The sequence below is a fragment of the Protopterus annectens genome, chromosome 2.part0 (genome assembly GCF_019279795.1).
Source record: "Protopterus annectens isolate FY-2018-M chromosome 2.part0, PAN1.0, whole genome shotgun sequence".
In the NCBI taxonomy this organism is placed as follows: Eukaryota; Metazoa; Chordata; order Ceratodontiformes; family Protopteridae; genus Protopterus; species Protopterus annectens.
In genome coordinates this window covers 130,828,798-130,855,473 of record NC_056728.1, presented here as the reverse complement: position 1 = coordinate 130,855,473, position 26,676 = coordinate 130,828,798, and the positions used below count along the sequence as shown (strand labels likewise).

General features: G+C 36.6%; 1 protein-coding gene across 1 annotated transcript in view; it reads right to left on the bottom strand.

The window, feature by feature from the left end:
- The window catches only part of PGAP1 (post-GPI attachment to proteins inositol deacylase 1), a 2,682,422-nt gene that overhangs the window by 1,530,106 nt on the left and 1,125,640 nt on the right, over positions 1-26,676 (bottom strand). Inside the window, exon 15 of the mRNA XM_044060619.1 lies at positions 1,926-1,992. Coding sequence (XP_043916554.1) covers positions 1,926-1,992 — 67 coding nt within the window. The remainder of the gene's footprint in view (positions 1-1,925; positions 1,993-26,676) is intronic.

The following is a 26,676-nucleotide window of genomic DNA, read 5'->3' as shown; positions in this document are numbered from 1 at the left end:
ATAAGTCTATGTACTTCATGAAGAGAAAGGTCATGAAGGGCAGTGAAAGAATTACAAGTCCAAACAGGCCCTCATACACAAAAAGTGCTTCTTCAAAAGAAGTGTCACAGAGGGCAGGACAGCGAACAGACTAATTACAGTTGTCCATCTCAAGAAACAATGGGCTTCAGATCCTTTTGTTTAACCATTTACAGCCTGAGAGGAAATCCCATGCCTTCCATTAGCAACAGAAGTGTACACAGGTGTCATTTTGTGAAAAAGTTACTATACACCTGATACACACTAGGCACTCAGCAACTGATGGCTGCAAATGACCACATACCAACCAAATATAGCACACAAAGAAGATAGGGGACTGTGATGGATCAGTGGTGCTTTCTTAAAGAATTTCAAAATGTAGCATTCTTGTACCTGTGACTCTGTCCCAAAATAGCAAATATATTTTTGACATCTAGGCCTTAAGCTGCATTACCTGACAAGGGAAGGTCAAATACACCCTGTGAAACTATCAGCATAGCACTAGCAGCAATAATGAAAAACCCACAATGATGTCAGAGTGCCACTCCTTGAAAGAATGGTAGTAGGGCAGTACAAACAGAACAATGATGGACAACTGATGGCCAATGTACGCTTTTAGGTAAAGATGCACCAGACTGACTCACAAAGACAAGAATGATCGCACTTCCAACATTCTCCTTTTTGCGTCATTAAAGTGGACACAGTCTTTGGGCAAACTGGGACATCTTCCGTTACAGCAAAGGTAACAGAGGAAGGATCAATCATAAAATTCTGAAAGAGGAATTTTCGCTAAGTTATGGAAAAACATTCATTTCGAAATGTTTTAGATGTCATATGAACAGCATTTCCTTTTATACACAGTAAGCATGTTCTAGATATCTGAGGGTCAGTTGTGAAGGAAATAAACTAAACACAGCTCTACTCAAGGAAAGAAAATGAATAAAAACATTGAAGCAACTGTTAAACTCTAAACAGACTGACAGAGGCAGAGAGAGAGTGATGGATTATGAGCATCAGCTAAAGGAACCCATCATGTATGGCAACATTTATTACGGATGTGTATAGAGTCTGCAAAGAATGCTGAGGCAAACCGGGTTTTTTTTTTTTTTTTTTTTTAAACCATCTCTTTGGAGATGAATATACTCAGTTCCTGAACACCATGCAATGTTAACACAGGTTGTTGAATTTTGCATTAGGCCCCATAAAAAGACTTCTGAAATAATGCCAATTAAGACATGGACCACAATTATAGCTTGAAGCATCTGGGACTTACAGTACAGCACTAGTCCCACATAAGAACAAGTACTGCATCAGATACGATTCTCGGGGTCTCAAACACAAGGCTAGCACACTGAATGTCACACTTCAAGCTGGCAACTGGATACCTCCTCTCAGTTAGTTTACATGCAACAGACAACAAAAAAGAGAAATTCAAAGGTAAAGTAAGGATGCCCCACTCCATTGTATAGGTGAGGTGACAAAATAATGTATAAAACTTAATGGAAGCACAAAGAGGGTAATGTTACTGGTACTTCTGGTATCCATTACACAAATGTTACTCAACAGCAGTAAAGACATATGTACTGGTGGGGATTAAGGGGAAATATTACAACCACTGTGTGATACAATGTGCAGCTAATACCCCTTATGCTTGTATAGTAACCAAGTAGCTATTTTAATTGAAAACGATCTAATGTAATGAATACCCACTTCCCTAAACATTTTCTTGCAAGAAGAAATGGGAGACGCTGATTACTTGATAGCTAGTGTGTGTGTGTGTGGTGTCTGCATGACAGCTTCACCCCTAGCAAGGAACCAGAGAACAGCAACTAGTGGAGCACAGTAACCAATTACTATGGAATGGTGTGCTGATAAAACACATCAAAGGGCAAACAAATATTACATACCTCACCGCAGTAAAAGAATCTTCATTGGACCAAGGAATATGCCATCTATACACACTGGGTAATTCTTCTGTGAATTGAAATAATACAGTATCAGAAAGCAGTCATTAACACTCACTTAATACCAAATCAAAAGTAAAACGTCAAGATATTAAGTGCTAACTGATCAAAGCAAACTACAAGTAAATGAGTTTTCAGTCAAGGGGATAAATTTTACCAAAATCCTTCATGCCTAACAGCAGTTTGGAGACATAGACTTTGTAAGCAGTGTCAGTGATTCCAGCAGTTACAGGAACCTACTTTTCAAAGCAAGTATGAAGAATGGGTCGCTACCACTCTCCTGCACCAAAGATAAAATATAATTAACAATGAAAATGAGTCCATTCAGCAGAGTTAAGAGAAAACTGTGCTTGCTGCATTTACAAGACCTGTGCCTAGTTCACAACAAAAAAATTAAAACAAAACCAAACCTGCATTACAGGACCTTGAATATCTATCTCATTAACATTGTATTTCCAGTTTTACATGTGAAATAAATAAAAGGCACAGTTACAAGAAGCACAAACTGCACTTCATCAGCGTAATAAATTAAATGTCAGCAATCTAATCAAGAATCATATACATTAAACAGACATCTGCCCGAAATATTGCAAAACAAACACTTAGACATAAATTAAGTGCTTACATACAGTGGAATTTAAAAAAATAAGAAACTCTTAATAAAGGTGTTCCCAAGGTTCTGCAATTTCCCCCCTTTTATTCTACCTGTTCATAAATTACATCTGCCAAGCCCTTCCTGAGATGGACCTACAGATGACCTACTCTTCATCGAATCTAGCTAGGCTTGTAATAGTCTGCAGACTGACAGCCAAGTATTTACCTATCAACCATTATTACAAATAACTGGTGTTTAAAACAACTTACAAGCTGCTGCCCAACATAAGTATCTTGGTATTCTCCTTGACCCTTCACTTTCCTTCTCAACATGCACAGACCACTAAAACAACGTTCTATCTCAAGCTAAACCTCTGCTCAAGTTTAACTTGTGGGCTTACCCCTAAAGATAGATAATACCCAAAATGAGTTTACACTCAAACTTGAATGTTGGCTAACTTCATCTGCTCTCCACTCCAGTATAAGTACCCATAAGTAGCAGTAAACAAAATTAGCCTATTTATACTTTTGGTCAATCACTACACACCTCACCGTGATCTACTTAAGCACTTTAACTGGCTCCCTAAACAGTAAGGCAGTATTACAATTTTACTAGCTCCTTACACTAGGGCAATATCACAGCTCAACACAACCATTTTCAAAATACTCACATCTAGCCACTGCTCTCCTCTATAAACTATGCTTTTATCAAGGGGACCCAGCCTACACTCTCCATAATACTTAAGACAATGGGTTTCTACTCTCAAGGCCTCATTTGTCTCCTGCCACACACATACACCTTCCCCAAGTGGTAATATCACAAACCACTTTACTGGAGTTTAAATCTAATCTTAAGGAACATTTACAAAAGGACTCAATCTGTACCTGTTTCAAAGCAAAGGATAATACAACTAAGACAGTGACTCGTATCTTTTCCTCCCTGTCAAACCCACTATGGCAGGTACTATCCAACCTATGATGTCTATATTGAAAATAACCATCTACTATTACTGTCTCTGATAAAATACATATTCACAGACTGCTAATATGTTACTGTTGGTTAACATTTGCACTCTATGTACATTATAATCCTATCACTTTATAATTGTTGATGTTGAACACTGCTCCACTGGAGCCCAGGTTATAGCTGAAAAGGGTCCCTGTATCAGCCCACCTATTCAGTTATCAAATTATAATCAATCAACAAATACATAAATAACACTGAACAAGACAAATAGTCACTTCTCATCCATCAGTGGAACCAGAATGACCCACAAACTATATGGCTTGCAAATAAATTGGGCTTTACCAATGACATGGGGATAAGTGTCACTTTATTTCTAACATTAACATTAAAAATTAAAGATCTGTTTCAACTTTGATGGTGCAGGCACAGAGGATGAACATTCTTATCCTGAGGTGGGGAAGTAGGAGGTGCACATGCATGAGGCAAAGGCTGATATGTTGTTCACCCAAATGGAGACCAGAAAGAGAAAAGTGTGTAGTGCTGCCTGGGGGTGGGCGGGGTATGTTCTGCTGATGTTAAGTTCCTTGCAGAAATGAGAGGCTGGAAACTGCTGACATCCATTGCACGTTCCATCCCTAAAGAATAGCAAACATGTGCAAGGGGTGATGAGTTACAGAAATAATAATGCCCAGCAACAGTATACTACTACTGTATATGCCTCCATCTCCTTATTGTTTCTGATCATGGGTCAGAGATGGTCCAGGGGTGTAAATGCAGGTTCAGTAGACCTGGCAGATGAAGAGAGGTCATGTGTGCAGTTGACGCTCAACTTCAGGCAGCAAAAAAAAAAGGCAAAAAATGTGGTTCATGCACATGTAATTCCAGACGTGGACCACCTGCTATAATATCTGGGATGCCCCCACTATTGTTAAGACTAAACCCCCCTGCTAAATGACCACTATTACACTGGAAGGAAGAAAACAGCACTTTCCCTCCTAAAAGAACTACAGCTGGTAAGAAGCTGCTTGATCCCTCTAACTCCACCGGCCCTCTGGCATCCAACTCACTGACTGAACTAGGGTCACCAGGCTTATCAGCATCCCCAATGGCACTCAATGTTAAAAATATATAGTCAACAAAATGAAACAAGAGACAAACTACACACTACTAATGCCAAGTTTTTCCAGATGTTATGGGTGCAGAGTCACAAAACATGACATAGAAGTATGGTATTTGTTATGTACAAATTAAAGCAAGTTAGCATAATATGCCATCCCATGAAGAAATTAATACTCTGCAAAGTTCTAGACAACGAGAAATGAGCATGTAATCCCATACATTGCTACTATTTTTGTGTTACAGACAGCAGCTACAGTCTGTTCATGCATACTGCAGCACGCAACTAATATAACAGTACAGGCTGTAAATCCACATTGTTGGTATTAAATAATATACAAGCATGTGATTGTCCTTAACAGTGCACAGTAAAAGCACACTGCTGTCTTGGATACTAGCCAACATCTGCCATACCCAAACAAGAATGACACTGTCTAGCTGCAGATCATATTTATAAATCACTGGCTTCACTGATTCCACTTACTTTTGACTAAATCCAGTGCTTTTTAGTACAACGCTGCCAACAATAACTGACATTTCCCCGTGATTATATATGCATGCACATGCGCACACAATTTTCCAGGAAGGGCTCTGTGTGAACACCTTCTTCTCTGTCTTTAAGCTAATGCTGCCACCCACCACACCACAAACATAATTACTTTTTACCTTTAGATAAGCTAACTGTTAAATATTGGCATGATAATAGCTTTAGCAGTAACACTTTAAAAGGTGAAAGCTAAAAGTTGAGTTTACACTCTTTCAAATCAAAACACCTTTAGCAAACAAATAGGCAACCAGACACAAGCATTCGCACAACTGAATTATAAAAACTTGTGACTTGGTAGATAGAAAATTAAGCTGAAGTTAATTCTTGCATAAAAAGTGATGTTACTGTGTGTCAGTAGAAGGAACCTTCCATACAGACCTGATATAATGGCAATTCCATAGTTCGTGAAACAGATATCAAAGAAGAAATGCAGAAAATATGGGGCTAAAATATCAGAAAACAACTAAAGGTATGATAATTTGTAGATAAAAACACCAATAATCGACTTCTCAACTCCATCTTCAATGGATGGATATACAGTTTTACACACCATTACATAATGAGCAAATAAATAAACAATGTAAATCTACAAGCTAACCTTAAGAGCTGGAGGGTTTAACCAGTACCTCATGGACTGGGAGCTGCTTTTCTGAATACGTTTTCCAGTTTATTTAGATGTTAAACTTGAAGATTTTTTTACTTTTTTATTTGAAAGATTATTTTTGAATGAAAGCAAAAAAAACTCTGTGTAAGCAAAAAAAAAAAAAAAAATACTTGCACACACAACACATCTGCTAACCTTCACTCTCAAACAGTATTTATGAGGACATACCTCATATGGCCTACCGAAGGATTACTACGATTGTGGCTAAGAAGCATGTAATACCTAGCTTTTGACAGACTCCTTCCTCCAAACTGTCAGATACCACCATTAAGAGAAAACAAAAACAAAAATAGGGACCAACAATTGCAAACAAGCTTTCACCTTAAATGAAATTCCCAAAGACAGAACTGATGAATTTAAGAAATGATACCGAAGGGATGGGGTGAAGAATGGAAAATAAAAACCAATCTCAGCTTGTCAAAGATAAACAGATACAATGAGCACTGGCATCAGCAATATCTTATTTTGAGATGCTCTCTGTATTAGGTAAATAACAGGGAGGAATTCTGGGTATTAAATGGCCAAAAGGCAAGATGGGGTACAAGACTAAGGGTGGAATTCAGAATGAAGTGCTCCCTAATAGTATCTATTTATTCCACATTATATCTTTTACTTTTTCCAGAGACCCTCGTTCTTCCTATTTTAACTAGATCATAATACACTAGCCTTTAATACCCCTCTATTCCTTACATTCTAGAGAAGATACCAGGGTAACCTAACTCTCTTCTTTTATAGAAAACATGTCCTTCCTCACCTATCCTCTACCAGCTTTGCAAATCCACCATCACTGATTCTCCTACTGCTGAGCAACTTCTTGTTTCCATCTTCATTACTACTTCACCACTGCCTGACATCTATAAAATACAGATTCCTATACTTAATTATGCTACTCTTCAGCTTATCCTCTGGTTCTTCTCCTCCTACTGTTCCATCTTTCATCCTACCATCACTCAATAATATGTCTCAACATCTCTCCAATATACAAAAATTCTTCTTGGAGGAGATATACACCCTAATCTTGGCCCCACTTTTCACAATGAACACAAAGATAATGCTCTCCCAAAATCTTCTCTAACCCAACAGCAGCCAACCCTCAGCTATAGTTATCTAATTTTTGCTGCAGTAAATCTTAGAAACATAAGAAGCAAAACTGCTGAACTGCATACCTGGATTACCCAAAATAAGCCTAATGTTTTCGCTGTAACTGAAACTTGGCTTCAACCAGAATAAATTACTTTGAAGTTACACCTCCTGGCTATATCATCAGTTATGACTGTGTACAAGGAAAGACGGTGGAATTGCTTTAGTATTTCCTCAACATCTACCACTTTTCCTCTTAAAGCAAACCAATACCAAAATTCAGTTCAGCAGAGCTTCCTTATTGCTTTCTTCAAAATAAACAATTATAAACAAATATGTATTACTGCCCTTTACATCCCTCCTGGTGACAACAGCTATACTGGAAGATCTACATCGGATATCCATAACACTTCCACAAGTAAAAATACTACTAGGTGATGTGAATGTCATTTGGTTGGACAAACTCCAACCATACCTCTCAACCTTTTAAAGCAAAAAATCTCAACAAAGCCATAAATAATGGGGGGAAAAATGCCCAAAAATAGGGACAACATTTAAACATCGCTTTTACAAACTTAGAAAGTAGATAAAATAAAAGGTTTTGCATCAACATTGATTTGTTGAAGGGTATGAAGTCTAAAAACTTAAATGTCTGTCATTATTTTCAAGCTTAAATCTTCAATGATTTGAAAATTATTTGCTAGAAGAACACAATTTTATGAAAAATGGACCAAAAATGTGAGGCAAAAATCTGAACAGTTGAGAGGTATGACTCCAACTCCCCTACATCTAACATGAACTTATATGGTTTCACACAACTAATTAATAGACCCACACATTATCAAAAGACATCAAATTCCCTATTAGACTGGATCCTAGTATCACACCCTAGTAAATACACACCACCACTGGTATAATGTCAAAATTTCTCTGTGATCATCTCCCAATTTATGACCAGACATCTCGCACACCCAGTTAAACAGCATATTATAAAACAACACGCAAACATTTCAAGTTTGACCCAGAAATGTTCATTACTAAACTATCATCTATTAACTGGAACTGCCTAAAAAATCCTTCCCTTAAACAATGCTGTAAATGAATTCAAATCCACGTTTCTAAATATCCTAAATAGTTTTGTACCTCCTAGAAGGAAGAGACTAAAAACAAATGCAATTTGGCTATCCAAAAAGAGTAGAATGCTAGTGCAGTATAGAAAAAAAGCATGGAAAAGAACAACAAAAATATAAAACACCCCAATATCTTGAAATCTTTAGAATGCTTGGCAGTCGTACTAAAAAGCAAACAAATTAAGACAAAAAAATTATACTATAACAACTTTCAGAATAATGCTAAACACAACCCTATAAAATTTTGGGCATCCATTACATAAATCATACATCCCAGCCAAAAATTCAACCCAAACCCCTTTCCCGATAACTCACCACTCAAAACTGCAATACAGTTCAACTCTTATTTTACAGATAGTATAGCATCTCTAACCAAGGAATCCTCAGTATCTAATCCCAAAGCTGTCCAACAGCCACACATCACCACATCCACTTTCACCTTAAAACCCATGCCCACATCCTGTATAAAGCTACTCAAACAAATGTAAACCATGCTCTTCTTCAACTGATGCCCTTCTAAGCGAATACCTAAAAACAGCAGCCAATAGCATTGCCTATCCTGTCTCAATCCTCATAAATAGGTCAATCCAGAAATCCCACAGTCTCTTTCTCTGGAAAAAGTAGCACACTATCCCTCTGCACAAAGGAAGAAATTCAACAGACTTTAATAACTTTAGACCTATAGCAATCTTATCTACCCTCTCCCAAATACTTGAAATATGTATTCAAAAACAATAGCTGGTCTATCTCCTGCAGGAAGAACTCTTAACGCCCTACACCTTATGGCTTCTGTCCTTCCCATAAAACTAGCACTGCCCTTTTTACATAGATACTGTCATAGATATTGCTAGAGATACTACTCTCGTCCTTATTCCTAGATTTGTCTAAAGCCTTCAGCACAGTTTGTCACAGTAAACATCTGCTTCAAATGTCCTCACTAGGTCTCTCTCTCTCAGACCACACTTCTGTGATTCAAAAGCTACATATCCAATACCTCCCACTCACCACTGGTATACCACAAGACTATATCCTTGGTCACCCCCTCTAACATTTTCGCCAACACACACTACACATCCACACAACAGGCTACCCTAATACAATATGCAGATAATTCTACTCTCATCTGTACATCTGACAACATGGTACACCTCCAAAAAATGTTTCAGGAAAGCTTTAACAGTAATTGATACATGGTTTCATAACTTGCACTTCATGCTCAACCCAAAAAAGACCAAACTAATACTTTTTCCCCCAAATCCCTTTCTCATGAAAAAACAAAATTTAAAGTCCTCTCTCTTGACAATACAATCATTGAAGTCACTTCTCATAGCAAATGATTAGGGATGACAGTGGATGATAAGCTTACGTTCAACCTGCATGTACAAAATTCATAAGAAAAACTCATCAAAAACTAGGGATGCTTTACAGGGCCAAAAATGTTCTCACCAATGCAACTAAAACTACACTTGCCACTACTTATCTCCTCCCCACATTTCTTTATAGCGCTTCTATCCTTTTTATTCCCCCAGGGTTCACAAAAATTAAAACCTGAACAATGCTATAAAAAAGTTGCTAAATTTGTAACACATACCCCTTTCAGAACCCACTATTGCATAGCACTAAAAGCCTAAATTGGTTAGAACTGCTTCATTAACTAATATTTACACAGCTTCTTACCACCTATAAAATTATCCAGCATCCACCCACCTGTCCAGCAATAAAAACTACCCTACAAACTACATTCCCAGTCAGTCACTATGATCCAGTTGTGACCAAAAACTCCTGTCTACAAACACATCAAGTCTGCTTTGCATTTTCTGTACTCGTACAAGGTTGCTAAGGCTTGGAACTCCTTACTCGTATCCCCCCCAATCTTTCAAAACCAATCTGCAAAAAGATTTCCTCAATAAAATTTGTCTTTGTTCTTGCTCAAAACTAGGATAACCTATATCCCTAAATGTGAAAAAGTACACTTTACTCTCCCTTCTTCACTTCCTTCCATCAAATTCTTTTCCCTAACTTTTTCTCTAAATATACCATAAGCCTGCTTTCCCTCACGTCATATTGTAATTCCAGTTTGTATTAGACTAACTTACATTTAATTTCTCTACAAACTGTCTAAAATTTCTATAAATATTAAACGATTGTCATATAACTTGTATCAGCTGTCAGCCAATGTTTTTACATTATCACTATTTTGTTACGATTAGTTAAACTGCAGACGTTTTTATTTTTGAAGATCGTAAAAGTATTGTTCTAAAAATATTTTGTAATAATTTGGAGCTTTTCTCCATGGGCCTCTGATGAAAATGGGCTTTTACCCAGTCAGACTTGCCCAGTAATCAAATGTCAATAAATAGAGGACACACTTTTCTTAGGAAAGAATATATAGGATCTAATACTTAGTAAAGATGTGCACAGATGACAATCTTTCCCCAGCACAAATATATGAACTGTATGCACATTCCTAGAGCATAAATCAGCAATAGCCATTCCTGAAGTGGAACGACCTTTAAATGCATTAGAAAAAGGCCTGTTGATGGATTGTCTGATGACAAAACAGGCACTTCACAGTTGTTGGCTTGGCCACCAGGAAAACCATCCTACCAGCAAGCAATGGAAGCAAAAAAAGATCAGTCTTTAACTGCTGGTCCTTTTGCAACTAAAACCACAACTTGCGATAGATATCCAGCATCTGGATTACAAAGCAACTGCTCTTCTGGTCTTCAAAGAAGAAAACTAGGAGGGGAGTTAAGTGTTTTAATGCCACTTCTTAAACAACTTCTTTAAGAAAACATGGGCTGTTTTGATGGAAACCCAGTGTTTTATAAAAAGCATAAGTTATTCCTAAAGGAAAGCCTGATTCTTTGAAACACTGTATGCACTACATAAATAACAGCCAGTAGTTGTGAAATCCCCTAAGCAGATGTAAACATTACCAGGAAAAATGCATCATGCAATAGTCATTTCAGGTCTGCTGAACTGGATGTTTCAAAAAGAGGCAGCAACATGAGGGAATATTTCTGATTAAAGACCTGCATTGGATAATTCCTTTGAGGAATTGCTAAAATGTATGGTACTCAGCAAAGGACCTTCTGGTGCTAGCTCATGAAAGGCCAAGAAAAACATCATAAAGCCAAAACTGTTATGAGCCAAGCTAAAAAGATCTAAAATAAGAAAGTATTTTAGAGGTATTCAATATGGTAAAGAAAGGGATACAGTACCCCAAACGCAGACTCTTCTATCTGATCTTGTAAGTAACTCTACTACAAGAATTTCCTAACAATTTCCAAAGTCTCAGTGGTATCAGCAAGGTGACTTAACAGAAGAAAAGATAACACTAGGGTGGACATTGTCTGAATGGGAAGTGGTCCTCACTCCATAGTGTTTGTACCTCAGCAACTAATAGTGGAAATGGGTCAGAGATGGAAACTACAACCTCACTGACTACTACAGGATTACCAAAGTCCTAAGTATGAACCAGTTTCAGAAAATAAGAAGCCACAGTGAAAGGAAAAGGATCCACTGGTAAACATCCCTACCTATCCATAACACAGGTTGCAGAACTACTTGAGTACAGTACCCTCTTTGTTAATGAGCAAGCAGACTTTTGACTGTCCTCAAAATGTTAAATTCATCTGTACACAGTTTGTAAGAAACCCCAGAAGCGAAAGGGCTGCAACTGAAAGACACCTCAAAGATGCTGAACTTCCCTGGGATACAGACTGTCAAAAGAAAAATTTGGTGATGAACCATCTATTGTCAAAGCCAGAAAAATGTTCTGCAGACCGGATAAAAACAGTTTTCTTCCTTGTCCAACAGCCATACTGTTGTAAGATGAACCTATCTATCCTTAAATGCAAACGCTATGAGGTGAACTTCAAATACTTACAACATCAAGTTCACTGGTTCTGATAATATCTGGACTATTCCTCGCAGACATAATAGTGGAGAAATAGGGAATGGATAACAAAATATGCTGATGATTGCAGACTGGTAACAATTGCTTCAGTAAAGCATGCCAAAGTTATCCAAGATAGTTTGCACAAAAACACACCTATGGCAGTAATAATAACCTCATCTTTAATGTTAGTAATGCAGAGTCATGAAACTTGCAAAAGAATACAAATTACACACGCACGCATGCACACACACACGAAATAGTGAAATCATAAAAAATGACACCATCATTAAATACTCAATGGCAAACAGATGAAACCTAGCGAATTGTGCTTGCCTGCATATAAGTGGCTTAGCTAGTCACTCCAGTGAGATCATTGTGCCTCTTTATACACCAGCAATACAGCCCATTACAGAATACAATGCTATATCCTATATCGTGGGAACACGTCACCTTATCCAACCTGAAAAGGCCCAAAGATACCTTACGAGACAAATTACAGAACTGGAGAACTTTAACTATTCAAAAATGCTTCAACAACTGCAACCTCCACAGGCAGAAAGCACAACTATTCAACTGCCTGCTCATGGTCTTAAGTTATTTTTTAAATGGTCCTTTACCATTAAGATCTAAGAATGCATCTTTGTGACATTTTCTGTATGATCAAAGATGCATGCTTAAAAATCATTCTTGCTGAAAATAAGAAAAAGGGACACAATGGGATAGGTATATTGCGTAAGTCAGAACTAGTAAATAAGGCAACCCTGTTAAAGTTTTCAACAACAATGCTAACACATATGTGAAATAAAATATTCAAAGGAACAACAGTAATAAAGCTTCTAACAAGGTCAACATACTGGAAACCTGATACCACAGCCTACAGAAGTCTAACAACTAGTAGTATCTGCTGATGTCCTTCACAATGGGAGCAACCCAAACAATCCACCTCCTATCAAAAGCCCAAGAGTTTGCACCTGGGTGCAGATGAGGATGCAGAGGGACTGAAGCAACGACCATGGTTCTTGTAAGAAACTTAGCAAGAAGGCAGACAGAGCAGATCAACCTGCTCTTAAGTCATGTTTTGTTCTTTTTCTTATAGAAAGCCACAGTCCATGGAGTGGGGCAGTCATAATACACTGCAAGTGGACAAGGACTTATACCTCCTTTGAAGATTATGATCTCCCGAGTCATATCATCACATGTGACCTCAAACCTAGGATTTCCTATTTTAGCTTCTCATGTATGAGTACTGAGATTTCCAAGCTGCTCACTGGAAATAGTATTTACACAATGTTAACTCTGGTGCCAAAATGAGCAGCACGCTAAATGAGATCCAGTCTTACAACAGATGTGTGGGAGTTTTTTTCATCTATGGCAGACTACTCAGATCTCTCATGTAATGATGACTTTCTTCAAGATCTATATTAATAGGAATGGTTGAATTTAGAAAAAATGACAAGTTACATGCAAGGGAATAAAAAAGGCAACTATGATAAACATTTGTTTGCATTTTGCTTGCTAGCTCTAAATTTCTGAAAGGTGGAAGTGTGTGCAGATGTGGGGTTCTTTGCAGATATGTTGGGCAGAAACATAAATGTGCTAAATGATGCCTATAGAGCAGATCAGTCAAATCAGTGAGAAAGGTAAAGAGGTGAACCACTTTTTTTAAGGGGGGGGGTGAAAAACCCAAAATCCAAGTTCTTAAATGCCTACAGAACTTGATTTTACAACCAGCTTCAGTGGAAGTAGTAAGCTGTGCCTCCATGTCTCCTTATCCATATTTCCTTGGGAAAAGAAGGACAAACAGATTCAGCTCTTTAGAAAATTTGTTGAAGATGATAACTCAAACTTCATGTCACTATCAGAAGTTGGGCCTTATAATCTGAAGATACAACAGCAAAACAGAGGAGACTGAAAAAAAATGTCACCCGAAGCTCTAAACTCTTCAAAAGAAAACAATGAATTTAGGACTAAGAAACCGGATACAATTAAGACAGTGTTAGACTAGGTTTCGCTGGGTATACGCAGTGGGAAATCAGCCGAAAGAATGCTCATTTGGAAACTACCAGTGAGAGACCACACACAGCTGCTAGCAGTAGAGCATGGGATATTTTTTGGGGAACATGCTTTCCTGCACTACCATGGCTATGCATCACCATGCACTTATAAATTCAGCATAAGTACCATAACAACCAAAAGCCCATAAAGTGGTAAGATGGTAGGCAGCTTCAAATGATTCAGTGCTTGCTGAGAGATGAAACAAGATGACACTACAAGGAGCATTCCAAATGAATACTAAGTGCTGCAGATCAAAGCTTGTGTTCCTTAACACCTGGCCACGTTATTTGACTCAACACTGGCCAAACCCTTGAAGAAAAGACTTTGAACATTAATCTTCTCCAGCATGGGGTGATGCAGTTAAGACTGCTAGTAGTGTTGGCAAATGTTGATGCTATTTTCTAAACCCTGATTAATCTGTGATGGTCCTAGTTTGATATATGACAATTATGCAATCTAAATGAGATTTTAAGCCTAGCAAAAAAACACAAGCATTTTCCTACAATGATTTCTAGGAGAACAAAAGTGAGTGAAAAAATACTAGAAAAGTGCATGGCATTTAATAGGGGTGCAGGGACACCAATACAGGCTGCTTAAGAGGGTATGCTCTTGTAAACACCTTTTTATGTAATGTAATAAACTTTTTCTTCAACTATTTTAAACAAATGCAAAATAAACAGATGATGATATTCTATATAATATATCACATATAGCCCAATACCAAAGTTTACAATTTATAAGAAACAATTCCTTCCCTCTAGAATTTCCCTCTTCCTAATACGCAGGACACAGTTAGACAATCATAATGAAAGCCATGTAATGGCATCTTAGACTTGCTTAGTGGAAATACTTATTAAAAATCTTCCATATATTTATTCAATACAATTTCTATGGCTAATTCTGGATCCCTATAATATCCCATGTTCAACTTCTGTTCCATTCTGGTATTTGTAGTTCGTTTCTTGACAGTATTCATTAATGTTATTAAGTCCGCTAATTTAGGTCCTAATTTTGTTTTCCAAATGCTAAAATAACTTTTTAGTGGTCAACAATCTCAGAGAAATTATTGCCTTGAGATGGCTTGGCAGTCTTATCTTACCTGTCCAGCTTAAATAGAAGTTTACTTCCTGCAGTTGCCATTCATATCCCAAAATCTTCTTTATTCATTTCTTATTAGCTTAAGGCAATTCCATAAGATACTTTGCCAGTCTACACTTTGGTCTAGGCTGTATCTCCAACAAGTCTGATCTATTCCTGGAAATATTACACATTATCTGTCTGGAGTATAAAAGTATTTTGAGAAGGTACTTCCATGCGAATATTCTAAACTTCTTGGACATAGTAATTCATCTGTCTATTTACCTTCAGCTATTGGTTAGCCTTCACCAACTGAATTTTTTTATCTGATTTTTATTGCTTTTACTAGCCTGACAGATCCTACTTGCTAATCTGTTATTCGCCTAGGGAGATCTTGTTTCAGTTAGGAATTTAATCAGCCTGCCCTCTGCAGATTATTCTTCTTTATCTATCATATAGCTGCAAAAAGACAAGTAAGCCTTTATACTTTAGCACCTGTTTTGTGGCTAGTTCAAATACTATCTGTAAATTCTAGCCATGACAATGCCCTTTTCTATCTTCCAACTTGCCCCCAAAAAAGATACTCTCTTTTACAGACCACTATTTAGTTAAGATAAGAGTGTCTCTAAATCTATCAGGATAAATCAATCCAATGTGCCACAACTCAAATTTCCATGGAAGGTATTGTTTGGTGCTAGTAACATTATGGATTTTTCTTGGTAAACAAGGCATTTAGCTATATTTTCAGTTTGGCTAAAGTTGAAACTGTGACCAAGTGTTAAGCTTTTGAACTACTACATTTTGAACACCCTATATAATCATCATACACTTTCACTTTGGATAAAGTTCAGAGTTCTGACCAAGACAGAGCAGTCTTAATTAGGTTGTCATGATATCCGTACAGCTTTTGACAATGCTAACTCACTCTGTTCCTGAAGAGGGATCACTTTCAGCCAATTCACTCGTGGACCTTTCTCCACATACAAAGTTTGCTATTTCTAACTGTAATGATTTCCAAAAGGAATAATATATCAGTCATAGAGAAAGTCTTACCCCACATACAGATCTAGAGGAACTATAAACATCTCAAGTGCTTGAATTTTTTCACTGAACTCCAAATATATCATCTTACAATTTCTAATAAAAGTAATGACCACCTCTCATACCACCCCATCACTTTTGGGGAGTCAGCAGTTTTTTTTATAATCCAACCATTTAATTGCTTCATTTAGCAAGTGGTCCCACAAATATGGAAATCTCTAAACTGTATCATGAGTTGGGGAAAAATAAACATATTTAGTTTTTATATTACTTTTGTTTACTTTGTACCCTGATAATTTAGTAAATTCTCTCACCATCTTAAACAAATTAGGAGCATCCTGTGATGAGTAAATTGAGAAAAATAATTACATCTGCAAAAAAAAAGTTATTTTTCTGATTATCAAACCATCCCTAACACTAAATGTTCATTGTCTTATTTTCTCTCCCAGGGTCTCTAAGTAAATGGTAAATAAGAGGGGATAGAGAGGACATCTTTATCTAATTTCTCTTTGTACTGTAAATTCCCTTAATAATGCACTGTGGAATCCTTATAAATTATTTCCAATAATAAAATGAAATATCTGGAGACCCCATTTCTTCCACTATAACCCATATATACTCTCACTGCATCGCATTAAAAGCTTGTTCTGCGCCTACACTAATTGAAGAGGTCTACCAGTACTGTCTGCTTCCTGAAGTATCATACCAGTTTTCATTGTTACTGAGATAATGTCTACCTTGAAAGAATCCACATTAAAATGAATCATTTTTGACAAAAGTTTAGCTAGGCTGTTGGAAAGATGGCAGTAAAGAGTTTTTATTACTTACTGAGGACTGGGATAGGGCAGTATGACCTTGCATTTACTGGGTCTTTGCTCTCTTTTCCCTTTTACTGTACCACTGCTTTTTTACTGCTGTGTATCTTTCTTTCGTAATTTATTTTATGGGATAATCTAAGTCATATTTGACAAACTTACTTTTTCTTCCAAACACCTTTACTGAATTATCACTTATGACAGGCAAATGTACATTCATATAAAAGTAATCAGACTATATTAACAAAACAAACATTATTCTTCACATATATCATACATCATATAACCTAAGCAATATTACATAAATTATACAATTCCTGTTTTATTTTAAACAAGAAACATCTTCATTAAACCATTAATTACTACATGGGCAATCATACATTTATATAAATGAAAACAGACCACGCCAACCGAATCCTAGTTGCAAGCATTTTATATCACAAACCATACTGACACACTCCCAGTTGCAAACATTATACATAAATTATAATATACCCAATATTGCTCACTCAAACATTACATAGCTAACTTAAGTTCTGCTGCCTTTTAGCCTCATTCCTCCCTTGTATGTATTATTCAAGCAATTTCCATTTATTCTTATGTAATTTTCTCCTACTCTTTTCTAAATATCTCAATTCCAGTTGGTTTATCTGTGTTAATATCGTCACTACTTCCAGTAAAGTTGGTTTAGATTTTGATTTCCATTCTCTAGTAATTGCTTTTTTGGCAGACACTATTATTAGACACAGCAATGCCTTACCAAATCTAGGCAATACCGACTCTGTAGCATAGCTCAGAAAAATCTCCCTCGTTAGACAAATCTACCCACCCAGTATCTCCCACAGTGCATCCGGCAAGGAATCCTTAAAGTCTGCCAACTCACTGCACTCCTATAAAATATGTTCCCAATTTCTTCTTTCTTCACCTTCACACCTTCAACATTTGCTCTCTACCTGAGGAAAACTTCTCTGGAGTATATTTGGGATATAAAAATATCTATATAAACATTTCCAGGCAAAAATCCTAAATCTTCTAGATTTTGTTGCATATTTGGTAGACAGATCTATATCCTCCCATTGTTTCTTTGTGAATTGCTTATCCAAGCTTCCTAATCCTTTCTAACCTCCTCTAATTGACTCTTATAGTTATCATTCAATATTTTATATCCTCTACTAATTACTCCTTTTTTAATGGCAGCTTCTGCTCTAGATGCTATTCAAACTGTACCAGAGATGGTCTTTCGTTTAAGACCCCCCCCCCATTTTTTCTCTTTGGTTATACTAAGATATCAATCCCTGATAGGGAAAGCAATCTTTAACCTGCAGTCCAAATACATTCTTGGTGTCTTCCCATTGTATCATTTTTCCCCCTCTAGTTATTTGCTCCCAATACCTTGGTTCTTTTGCCAGTTTTCTCCAACAAATTCTGGCCCCCTCTTGCATACTGTCTGTATCCCTAACTGCAGTCATCCCTATCGGCTGAATCTCCTTTCTCCATTCCCGTGTTAGTTTAGTTGCTAGAATACTTTCTACTACTTTATGGATATAATATTCTGCACGACTATTGTTGTTCTCCTTAAAGGCCTGCATCCAAAATCCCAGTCCCACCTTCTTTCTTCAGCTTCCCCCATGTTTCATCATCATCCTTTTCCACTTTGAATTGTAGTTTTCTGCTTGTGCTATGTATAGGAGTCTTAACTGTGTAGCTCTGAAATACCCCTTCATAGTGGGTAATCCCAATCTGCCCTGCTGCACTTGAAGAATCAAGCTTATCCCACTTGACTCTTGTCGTCTTCTCACAGAAAAAGTCTTGCAGTTCTTTACTAATTACTACCCACATCTTCTCCTCTGATAGATAAAAATATGCCTGACCTGTGTATAAGACTAAAGGGAATAAAAGCATTTTAACTGCTTGTATTTTACTATCTATATCCATAAAAAGCTTCCATTTTTCTCAGGTTTTGTATTAGCTTTTGTTTAGTCTCTTCCCACATATCCTTAGCTGCCACATTAGAAACATTTTTAACCCATACTCCTAAATATTTCATTTTATCATGTCCCCATAAATATGGGTATTCCTGAACCCCTTCATGTGTGGGTACATAATAAACCACTATTGCCTTTGTTTTACCTTCATTATTTTTGTATCCTGAAAAGATATGAAATGGTCTGAAAATGTTCCCAACACTGTAATGTCTCTTTCTGGTCTTGTCAGGTACAAAATAATACCATCTGCAAATACAGCCATCTTTTCTTGACAACCATAACAATTACATCCTTGAATTTCTGAGTCCATTATTTTCTTTGCCAATGGTTCTAAATATAATGCAAATAATAAAAGGGAAAGAGGACACCCTTGCCTGGTTCCTCTGCTCAAGCAGAAATCATCAGGGAGGACCCCACTCACTTTAATTTTCGCCTCCGATCCCTCATATATTCTTCCTAATCAACCTTATTATTTTTTCCGGAAATGCAAATGCTTCATTGCCCTGCTAATAAAGTCTCAGCTTACTCTGTCAAATGCTTTCTCTACATTAACACCCAACAACAATGGTATTTTCTTACATTCTTGCTTCCCACTGGATCATCAATGTTCTGTTAATGTTGTCAAATATTTGCCTCCCCTCCACAAACCACATTGATCCTTATCTATCAATTTTGGCATTACCTTTGCCTTTCTTTTAGCTATTATAGACATGAACACTTTATAATCATGCTTTAGTATTGAAATGGGCCTGTATGAAGCTGTATCTGATGGATCCTTACCTTCTTTAAGGATTATAGCTACCACTTGCTTTCTTCCAGGACGGTGATACTTCTACTCCTCTTAAGATATTGTTAAACAAAACCTTCCAGATCTTTATCATTTTTTTTCCCCCTAACTTCCAAACTTCCACAGGAATACCATCTATTCCTGGGGACTTTCCTGAATATTGGTTATACATCACAATTTTATCTAAACTCCTATCCTGTTAGTAACTAAGCCTAATCTACCTATAATCTTAATTCTTCCACAAATATTTCCATTTGTTTCTTTTCTTGATTTTCAAATTTCTCTGCTTTATAGAAACTCTCATAGAATTTCTGAAATATTTCTAATCCATCTACAGGATCTCTCATTACCTTCTTTGTTACAGGCTCTCTAAATTTGATGATAGTCCTTTCTACTTTCTGTTGCCTGAGTCATTGTGCTAAAAGTTTTTGTGCTCTAGTGTTATCATCAAAAAACACTTGATTAACAGCAGTCTTTCTACACTTGTGCATATTGCTGAAGTAATCCCTTATTTTCTGCCTAGCATTCTGCAGCTGATCCTCTTCTTGTTCTATGGGACTCCCCATTCTGCAATACTTTCACATTTGTCAGTCCCTCTAAATAATTCTTGTTACTTATTAACCATAGCTCCCTTTCTTTTATTACCACCTTATTTTTAAACTCCACCTTAATTTTATCCCACTCCCTAGCTATATTTTCAGAAGAAATTTCTATCCTCTCTAACAGCTCCTGAATAATCTCCACTACCCATTCCTTACATTCTTCTCTTTTCAACAGATAGGTGAGAGATCACCAATGTCTCATTTTTATTTAATTACCCTTATTTTATTTTAGCTATTACTGGCGCATGATCTGAAAGTTATTGGGTGGTTATCAAGACTTTCAATTAAATGCACATGCCCCTGTGAAATGTAAATTCTGTCTAGCCTAGCCCAGTTTTTATATCTTGGAGAATAATATGTAAATTCACACCAAACTCCTATTACTGAATTTACATCTTCCATGCCAAATATTTTCATAAATTTCTTCAAAAATCTACCATCCTTTATTATATTTTCCTTCTAGGCCCCTCAGACACATCTTCACTACTGCAAATCAAGTTCCAGTCCTCACCTATAAGTAATATTCCTTGCTGAAAACCAATTACTGATCCCAGAATTTTCTTACGCTCCATTGCAGCAGTTTTAGGTGGAATGCAAATACATGTCAGTGTAATCCTCCTTTGCCAGTAGCCCCTTAGCACTACAAATCTGCCATTGTTGTCTTTTTTATATTTTTCTACCACTATTGGAGCTCCTCGTGCAATTAATATAAATACTCCTCTTTTCCTTTGTCCCAGGTATTCTGCTGAATAACCATCATGAAAATCTTTATCAAATTCACATGTTCATTTCTAAGTGTGTCTCATGTAACATAGCTATTTGCACTCTACATTTATAATATAGTTCAGTACTCTTTCTCGTCTGTATAAAGACATTAAAAAAGCATCATTGTGTTAAAAAGGTATTACTCTCACCTTTTATGTACAACACCTTTTTGTTAAAAGTCTAGTTTCAGCTTTTGTGTTACATGCATAATGTTTGGCAGATTTAACTTTTATACAGTTGTTTCTTGTCATATCCACTTGAGCCTATGTCACATCTTATAAAACTTTTTGTTTTATTGAAAGCCCTCAAACAAAAAATCAAACACACCCACAATACCCCTAAAACCTATTAGCTTAATACTAACACAGAAAACTATGGACACCTTCAAATACTAAAGTTTTAACTTCCTAACAGGAGCTACACTCAGAGACTTGAGTTAACCTAAAAGAAGGGTCATCCATGCTAAGACAAATCAGTGCTTTTACCAAGTGCTGATTGGGTTTGTCTTATCTTTATAGCAATCCCAGCTGGGAAACCCCTGAATGTTTTAAGAGAACATTAACTACCTTGGAAAAATCCCTGAATGCTTTCAGAAAACATTATCTACTTTGGGAAAACCCCTGAATGCATATTATCTCTTAGCCAATTTCTTAATGTTTTCCCCTCAGCCACTCACTCTCCATTAGACTGTGGATAGTTCATCCTTATTAGACTGTCTGCATGGAGACATGACAACCAGGCAGCCACTTTCCCTTTATCAGATTGTTTCCAAAGAAACATGAAGACCAGCTGTGGAATTGTTACTCAGCTTAGAAGTAATTATGAGAATAAAAGACTCATAATATTCAGTGTTCTTTTTCATTTACTTGTCTCTTAAAACGTAATAAATCAATTTAAGGATTTATTCCAGTCATTTCCCCATGCAAGAATGATTTTTACATATATATATAACACACACACACACACACACATATACACACACGTATGTGTATGTATGTATGTATGTATATATATATATATATATATATATATATATATATATATATATACACACACATACACACACATATATATATATAAATACACACATTGCAGTGCTCACATTTCTTAAAAGTGAGGAAGAGAGAGGGAGAAGGAAGAAAGAAAAAAAAAGAGAGTACAGCAGTACTTGTTTACAATCCCCATTACCCTTAAAAATAACTGAAAAAAACTTTATAGCACTTAAAGAAAACCACATGCCACAAAAATGGTTCTATTTAAGAAAAAAAATTGTTACTTACAGTTACCTTTCTCCCTCCTCTTGCCCACCCCAAAACACTTTTCATAACATTAATGACATGAAGTAAGGCACATGCTTTAGAGTCCCCCACAAGTCCAATAAACTCTGAAAAAAGTCCAACATTTCCAGATTTTCTTGTTCTGTCACATTTCACAAATATAATTATTGCATTGTAATCCCATTTTAAGTTACTGGTTTATTACTGTTCCTCTCCAAATTCCTCTCTCTGTTTCATTTCCAATTTACTCTCGATTCTTCTAGTAGACTCCTGTGTACCCTTCTTTCCCTCCAAAATTTTCCATTAAAACAGTGGAAAAGGTTTCACAGATACAGTCTCTCTCTGGTCTTTATTACAAGGACAAGAAGCAGAATCTCCTTCTGTTTCAGAGCTCACTTTTCGTTGGACAAACTAGTATTTCCACCTTAGCAAGTACTTCATCGAAAAATGACTTGTCTCTACAGGGAAAATACATTGAAGACAGCTGGGTACATAACTGATTCTCACACCTGCAATTAGACATTCCCTGAATAGTGGAATCATTTTGTTCCTCTTCTGTCTAGTGTACAATGAGTAATCATTCTCCACAAACACTCTGCTGTCTCACAAGTTTAGTACTTTGTTGTTTAGCCACAATTTTGTCAGAATCAACTCCTTCTGCTGGTAGGATTGCATCTTTATTATTAAAGGTCTAGGCTGATTTCTTATAACCAGGTTTGGAGCATAAACACAATGTGCCCCTTCAATCAACAACTCCTGTTGTGGAATACAAGTCCAAATGCTTATTTGTGCTTTCATAAAATTAATGTAGTCTGTTTCTTCCAGCTTCTCTGGTATAGCTGTAAATCTCAGGTTTCCCCGACTTGCTCTGCCCTCTAATTCTATTATTTTTTTAAACATCTCTTCCTGAGCACTCTCATATTCTCCCATCCTTTTCTTTATTTTAACCTCAGATTTTTGTAGCTTTATCATCTCATCTGAGTATCTGTTTAAAGCTTCTTCCATTTTTTTCTTCCAGGCTTTTGTTGTGTTGATACAACTCCATCAGTGTTTTATTTATTTTAACCAGGTCTGTATGCGGTTGGCTTATGTCTTCCTGTAGGTTACTTTAGTCATGTCTGAAGGACGCATTGTTTTCTGATGAACAGCTGCAGCACTCTTGAGTCAGTGTTTCTTCCACACTTTTTGCAGTTAATTTTTTTTCAGTTCTTCTGTATCTCTTTATTCCTAGCAGTCACAGTCCACTTACTAGCCAGTTACTGAAATCTTCCCATAAACACAAGTCTACTGGCCTTCTCTAAGTTTCTGTTTTCACACTGGGAGAGCTAGAAATAAGCTGCTACTCAATGTGCAGCCATCTTGAAGTCCAGAAAACTTTCCCCTTCTTTTGTCTCCACAATTCAATTGGTAAACTATCTATCCTGGTGATTTCCATGTTGTTTGTGGCAATAGTTGCTCTTCTATCTCTTCTACTGTAAAAGGTTTTATCAGTTGTTCCCCTTCTGCTCTGTTTATCACTGGGATTTGTAAGTGATACAAAATCTGTCTAATTCTAAATCCCAGGCATTCCTTCTTTTGTGCTGCATATAAGTCCTTATAGAAATATGTAGAAAATTAAAGTATTAAATCTAGATCTTTACTTAGCTAGTCAGTTTTACAATCTCTTAATTTTGTAATACAGCAATACCTTTTGACGTCTTAATTTCAAAGCTAGTTGTCTCAAGAATTTAGGGGGATTCTCAGAAAAAACACTACTTTGTTCCCACTTGTTTTCTTACTACTGTTTCATAATGAAAATCTTGTTTCTTTTCTAAATCTCATTAATTCGTAATACTGCACAGCTTCTAAGTCTTTTAGCCTGCAATTCTTTGACTGTCAACAACCTAATGTTTCTGAATTCTCTTTTTCTCACCATCTATTGTTCTGTATTTGGATTACTACTTTCACTTTTAAAGTAGCGTTCATTTCATCCCAGGCTCTCTCTAACCCTTTACTATAATCTAGAAGGCTATTTAAGAGTATTTAGTCATTGTGTTATTTCTCCCTTCCTATTAATGTGTTGGGATACACCAGTGACAAAGTCTTTTTGTCATTCAGAGAGGATTGACTCATAATTAAACTGCTGAAGGGTCTCTGAAGGGGTCCTTAGCTACAACTGAGCAGACCTGAATATGTATTCATGTTCTTCGGTTGCATAAATTCCTTCTAATCTAGACCATGTGGCTTACTTCACTGAGCACAAGATAGTCTTGTTTGGGTACCTTCGCCTTTAGTCCTATCAACAAGACCATCTGTTATGATATACGTCCCTCGGAAATAACCTTCTGGAGTGACTATTACTCTTCAAAGTTCCTCACTCAGTCATCAATTCTATTTGTTACGGAATTCCAGTCCCCCTACAATTAACATAACTCCTTCGTGGAAACCAATAATTTCATTAAAGTCTTCTGAAACTCGCTCTCTTTCTGTCTTGGGGATATGAAAATAACTAGGGTGGATTCTGTCCCCTTCCCAGTACCTCCACAGCATCCACGGATAACTTCAGACCTACACAAGACAATCCATGGACTGTTTATCTATTGCTATATGGGAACCCTTTGAAATTAGGGTTACTACTACTGTACTCTACTTCTCAGTCCAATACAGTTAGCAAAGCAGCCTTCCTTAAAACTTTTCTTTATTAACTCCTACTGCACATATTTTCTTAAATGCGTTTCTTGAAGCATAATGATTTGTGATTTAAAATAACTGATACAGGCAAACATTGTACTAAGTTTTAGCTGGCCTGTGATGCCATTTACACTCCATGTCAACGTTAATATCAACAGTCAGTATGAAATTTGTTTCTTTAGAGGTAAATTACCCCATTCCTAGCTTGCTTCAGCCCAACTAAGATGCTGCTACCTCCAGTTCAAAGTTTAAAGAACTGTAACTACATTGAATTTATAAACAAATGAAAATAAAAACTACAACTCAATGATGAACAACAGGAAATTAAAGAAAACAAACTGATTTACTTATTTTTATTAAACATTTTTTCATAAGATGTTCTCTACATAATTACAACTGACAAAAAGGCCTGCACAATATTTACTCAGTGCTGACTGTTACTTGTTAATAACTCAATTTTATAAAGATATTCTGTGACTAGGCTGAAGGCAACTTCCCATTTACAGCCAATATAGACAGATTTAAAACAGTGGACTCTCATGAAAATGAAGAAATTTTCTTAATCAGTGGACTCCTTTTCAAGAAGTACAAAATGTTCCAATAAAATCTCTCCCATATGGCAATCTAGAAAGGCAGCAGACCCTAAATATCAGGACAGACATTCCAGCACTTCGTAGAGTGTGGTCTTAAAAATTATTGTTTCTGGGAAGCATTTTAATTCTCATGGTTTGAACTCGATCTGTTTGCCCTCAGTCTGCTCAGGTTCATTCAGCTCCCCGTCCTACCTCAATTCTCACTCATCCAGTCTCTCTCACTTCAAACCCAAACTACACCCCTACCAACTGAATCACTTTTAAGCTTCCACATAAAACACAATTATTCACCTATTCCCTTCCCGATACAGTCTATCAATCACCTCTCCTTCCTTCCTTAAAAATTCTTTTATCTCCCACCACAACAATTCTACTCTCCCATCCCACCTCACAAACACACACACACCAATAACTACTACTATTCCATACTCTTTTGCATAAATCTTTCTCCACACTCTAGCTGTCCGACAACACCTCTCCTGCTCCCTAAACACAATTACACATACATTTGTTAGACATACTTCCCTTACAGCTCTACCCTATGCAACTCCTTCCACTGTTCTGTCACTAATATCACCTCTAATTCTAAATTCCATGTATTTCACTCATATACCTACTCTATCCTTTTGACTGTTTTCCAAACATGTTCTACATAACATTAACAATATTTCGCACCATATTTCACCTTAAAGACTACCATACAACAATCACACCTAGAAACCATTCACAAACCAGCAATGATACCACTAATCAAGGCTGCCATTTCCAAACTTTAATCACACCATAAAACTCTTCAAAGACTTTGCTTATCTCTACTCCAAATACAAAACTCTTGGATACTACAAAACCCATCCAAACCTAATTAAAAAATTGCTAAAACACAGCTATCTTATTTGTACTTTTGCAAAATATCTCAGTGCAGAGGTATCCATCCAAATCCAGGTGCCATCAATCGCCACAATAGCTAGCAAATAACCTATCATCCTCCTCTTCACCCAAAAAATGAAAACTATAAATAGTCTCAT